This window comes from Cariama cristata, unplaced genomic scaffold (genome assembly GCF_000690535.1).
Source record: "Cariama cristata isolate BGI_N322 unplaced genomic scaffold, ASM69053v1 scaffold37138, whole genome shotgun sequence".
Lineage (NCBI taxonomy): Eukaryota > Metazoa > Chordata > Aves > Cariamiformes > Cariamidae > Cariama > Cariama cristata.
In genome coordinates, this window is record NW_009632315.1 from 4,915 (window position 1) to 9,444 (window position 4,530).

The 4,530-nt window shown below is 55.9% G+C and overlaps 1 protein-coding gene across 1 annotated transcript; it reads left to right on the forward strand.

Moving 5' to 3' along the window:
* Positions 1–1,011: 1,011 nt before the first annotated feature.
* DUSP8 (dual specificity phosphatase 8) lies at positions 1,012–4,527 on the forward strand (the record flags this gene model as incomplete). Its single annotated transcript, XM_009706302.1, has 4 exons — positions 1,012–1,178; positions 3,172–3,331; positions 3,540–3,663; positions 4,050–4,527. Coding segments are annotated over 4 exons (929 nt in total), but the record flags the coding sequence as incomplete, so codon positions are not given.
* Positions 4,528–4,530: the final 3 nt, after the last annotated feature.

Sequence of the window (4,530 nt, forward strand, 5' to 3'; positions counted from 1 at the left end):
AGCTGCCATCCAGATGTCCTCAGCTGGAGGGGAGTGAGGTTGGGCCAGACCCGGCTCTACCCCAGAGAACAGGATCAGTGAGCAAGAGCAAATCAGGATCACCAGTGGCCTTACACAACCACACTGGGCATGCGATGGCACTGGGGGTTTTCCAGCTCCCTACCGTGCAGGCAGGGCACCACTTGCTGCCCTGCTCAAGTCAGTGCTCTTGCCACTTGAGCTGGGGATTGACTTTCAGGCAGGTTCATTCACATTTAGACCATGCCAGACACCGTGGCGATAGCTCTGGCTGTCACATGCCACCTACCGTGGCCCCAACTGGTTTTTTTTCTCTCAATATCGGCCTTCAAGATGCTCAAACTGGGTCTGACTGCCCAGCAGCTTGGTGCGATAAATTGGGCGCTGCTTGCTGTCACATTCAGTAAGGTCAGAGCATGAAAAATGGCAATGGCCTGCAGGCACCGATGTGCCAGTCTGGTCCGATGTGGCAGAAATCATGGGCTTGGTGGGGCTGGGCAGAGGGGGCATCTCTCAGAAACCGCAATGTGTCAGCTTGTGTTGCGGCAAGGTTTGGGCTGACCTCCCCAACCCGGGGAGCTTTGCACCTTTGTGGGCTTGCTTGTCGTCGTCCTGCCCTGGTGGGTTTTGCTATCCAAAAGTGACGCTGATTGTCCTCAGAGTAGTAGGCAACCAAGAAAAGGACTTTCTCTTCCTGTCGTTTGTCAGAATGAAGTTGCAAAGAGCAGGAGGAGGTGCGGGATGCCTCACGTGTGCATTAATATCCAGGACAAATCAGAGCTGGCTTTCCATTCCTTTCTCCGTGTGTGTGGCACAGTCATCGCAATGTGTCTGCACTGGTTAGCGATGGCCGGTGGCTTTTTACTCCTCAGGGCTTTGTTCTCAGTGTTGTAGGGTTATCACTGCTTTGTCCCCAGCCCAAGCCTCAGGGTGCCAGGTACCAATGGTCTCAACCTCGCTGCTACAAGCTCAGTGTCCCCATTTTCTTCGCAGGAGGCTTTGCCACCTTCTCATCCTGCTTCCCAGGGCTCTGTGAGGGGAAGCCAGCTGCCATCCTGCCGATGAGCATCTCCCAGCCATGCTTGCCTGTGGCCAACGTTGGCCCCACGCGCATCCTGCCGCATCTCTACCTGGGCTCCCAGAAAGACGTCCTAAACAAGGTAAGACCCTGCCGAGGGGACACGTCTGCCCTGTCCCATCTGGGACCCCAGCCATGCAGAGGGGTGAGGGCATTAAGGACTCCTCTGCTGCCCAGTGGGAGAACCACACATGGTCGGTCTGACCCTACCAGGAGACTGAAGGCAGGGAGAGCATAGACAGAGCCCAGCAGAACTGAGGCGGGTGGTCGCAGGATGAGTCGTCTCATATTGATGAATTTTGGGGTGGTCAAACTCTTTGCTATCCATAGCAAAGGCAGAGGCAGGAGAAACACGGCTGGGAAAACCCTGGGCTTGGAGGGGGAGTTACCACAGCTGGAGGGAGATGTGGGACAGGAGCCAGCTTTGCACCCACCCACCTCGCCCACCGGACTGCCAGATAACACCAATGTCAGCAACGCTGTGATCTCCTTGGGAGCCAGAGAGGGTGGGAGCAAGCTGGGGTACTCGGCCACGGCAGCACGGGGACGGGCAGCTCTGGCCAGGGGCAAGGGCTTGTTCAGGAGACCCAAAAATGAGCAAAGTTTTGCTATGGGAAGAGAGGAAAAAAGAAGGACGGTGCCCTTTTAAAGGTGCTGGAAGGGCTGTGCTGTGATGTCACGCCAGGGAAGGAATTTTGTTTAAAGGAAAAATAACAGCGAGAAGAAAGAAAGAGGAATTGCAGTTAAAATGCCTCTGGGCGCCTGCCTTCCGCGGGCAGGAGGGAGCCAGCCGGGCGTCCTCACCCGGGGCGGGCAAGGGGGGAGAGGGACCACGACGCCAGAGGGGGAGTTGGAGACAGAAAGGAGGGAGAGAGAAATTATATACAGGGAGTAGAAGGAAATGAAAGAGAAAAATGCCAAGAATGTGAGCCTGGGAGCTGGGCCGGCTCCTCCGAGTCAAGGCTGGGCTCTGCAGAGCCTGCTGGGGCGGGCAGGAACCGGCCACTGGAGAGCCAGGGCCGAAATCCCAGTGCGGTCTGCTGAGGAGCCAATGTCAGGCAGGGAAATGGATGGTTTCCTTCTCTCCCCACTCCTCGGAGGGTTTTGTTCATCTTTTGGAGCTGTGTTTTCTGCCGTCTCCATGATGTGGCCAGAAGATGCTCTATTGATAGGCAGCAGAGCAGAGTCAAGTGCAGAGGCCGTGCATGGGCGATGTTTCTTTTCTCCTGCACGTTGCGAAGGAGAGATCCCACATGGCAGCTCGACGCACTCTGACACGTGGAAGGACTCTTTGATCTCTGTGTTTTCTCCTCCCATTTAACTCTGAGTCTTCCCTGGAATAGTGCAGATCAGGCACTGAGACTCAGCAGCTGGCACAGATGTTCCCCCATTTTTCACCAGTCGTACAGGTGATACCTCATCTGATGGGATGGGGAAAGAGACAGAGGTCAGATGAGCCATAAATTTGGCGTCGGCACCCTATATAGGTGAAGCTGACCGTAGCCCTGGGAGGGAAGGAATGGAGGTTGCTGTGGATGCAGCAGTATGCACCCGGCAAACCAGTTCCCTGATGGATGGCCTGGGGGTTGAACCTCACCCCCTCCTTGCAGTTTTTCATCTGACCTCATTTACCTAAGGCCTCCCTTGTGCCATTACATTTTATTGAGTCCAAAATATGGGCAGTGATGGTGGCCAATGAGTAACCAAAGCAGAAAGGTCACGGAAAACAAGTGCAGGTTCACTCCAGTGTCAGAAAGAGGGAAGAGATGGTTCCCTCACCACCTGCCTGTGTCCCAACATGAGAGCATATGTTCACGGTGGACTGTGAGCAACTAACAAATCTGTCAGAACTCCTGATGTGTTTCTGGGGTATGGGAGCAAAGACATGGGTTGACGTTGGTTAACATAGGGTGCTATCAATGACTCGCCCCATCAGCTAGACCAAGGCAGCAGTGGGAGACCCACAGGAGAAAATACTGGGGTAGAAAAAGGCAGGGAGTGCACAGCAAGGGAGATCTTCAGCACTCAGTGCTGGCTGAACTCAGCCAATTGTTCGATCACTTCTTTCCCACCAGGACTTGATGACGCAGAACGGGATAAGCTATGTCCTCAACGCCAGCAACTCCTGTCCCAAGCCAGACTTCATCTGTGATAGTCACTTCATGCGCATTCCTGTCAATGACAACTACTGTGAGAAGCTGCTTCCCTGGCTGGACAAGTCCATTGAATTCATTGGTGAGCTCTTGTTAAAATGGTTGCAGACCCTCCAGTTTTCAGCCTTCAAGACCTGAACTCTTCTTCTGTCCTCCATGGTCTTACTCCCAGCAACCCTTGTCCTTTCACACGTAGGGGTTGACGGTTGGGGAGGGAGGCTAGAGTAATTTCGCTCACCACCTCTGACCGCATCAATGCTTTTCTCTCTGTTTCCTCTACCACACTGCAGACAAGGCCAAGGTGTCCAGCTGCCAGGTGATTGTGCACTGCTTGGCCGGGATCTCCCGGTCGGCCACCATTGCCATCGCCTACATCATGAAGACCATGGGTATGTCATCAGATGACGCTTACAGGTGAGTTTTCCCTGGAGAGCAAGGAGGGGTTACGCTGGTGTGCCACAGTCCAGAGAAGGAAAGCAGGCTGAGCCCAGAAGGAGAGGGTGGGAGCTTCGTGAAACGCTGTCTTACCTTGCCTGAGTCCCGTTGAAACCAAACCAAACCTCCCTTCATAAAGGGTATGCAATGAGGAATGGTTGGGAGTGGTCAAATGGAGGGGGGAGGCAGTCCCATCTCTACCCCTGGGGCATCCCGAGGCCCCATGGTTCCCCAAGACCCCTTTCTTCGGAGGATCTGGTCAGAAGGTCCTGGACGATACCTCTTCTCCCCAAAGAGGCTTAGAGAGTAGGGTTGACCCGCTGAAGGACCAAGCACCAACTGGGGCTGTCTGTGCCTCTTGGCAGGTTCGTTAAGGACCGTCGCCCGTCCATCTCACCTAACTTCAACTTCCTGGGGCAGCTCCTGGAGTACGAGAGGAGCCTGAAGCTCCTCAAGGCCCTGAAGTCAAAGGGTGACCGGAGTGAGGGGGAAACCCAGCAGGACCCGGCAGAGGCAGCTGAGGGCAGCCGACATCCCCCACCACCTACCTCAGAGAAGGCCGAGGAGGTGCCGAGAGGCACCGGCTCAGCGTCCCCCCATGGCGACCTTGAGCGGCAAGGCAGCACCCCGAAGGTCCTGTCGCCCACCGCCCTGCAGCAGGGGCTCAACGGCTTGCACCTCTCCTCCGAGCGCATCCAGGACACCAACCGCCTGAAACGCTCCTTCTCCCTGGACATCAAGTCGGCCTACTCCCCCGGCCTGCGGCAGGACCCCCCCGGACCCCCTGGCCCTGGGGACGCCCCCAAACTCTGCAAGCTGGACAGCCCCTCAGGCCCTGGCGGCCTC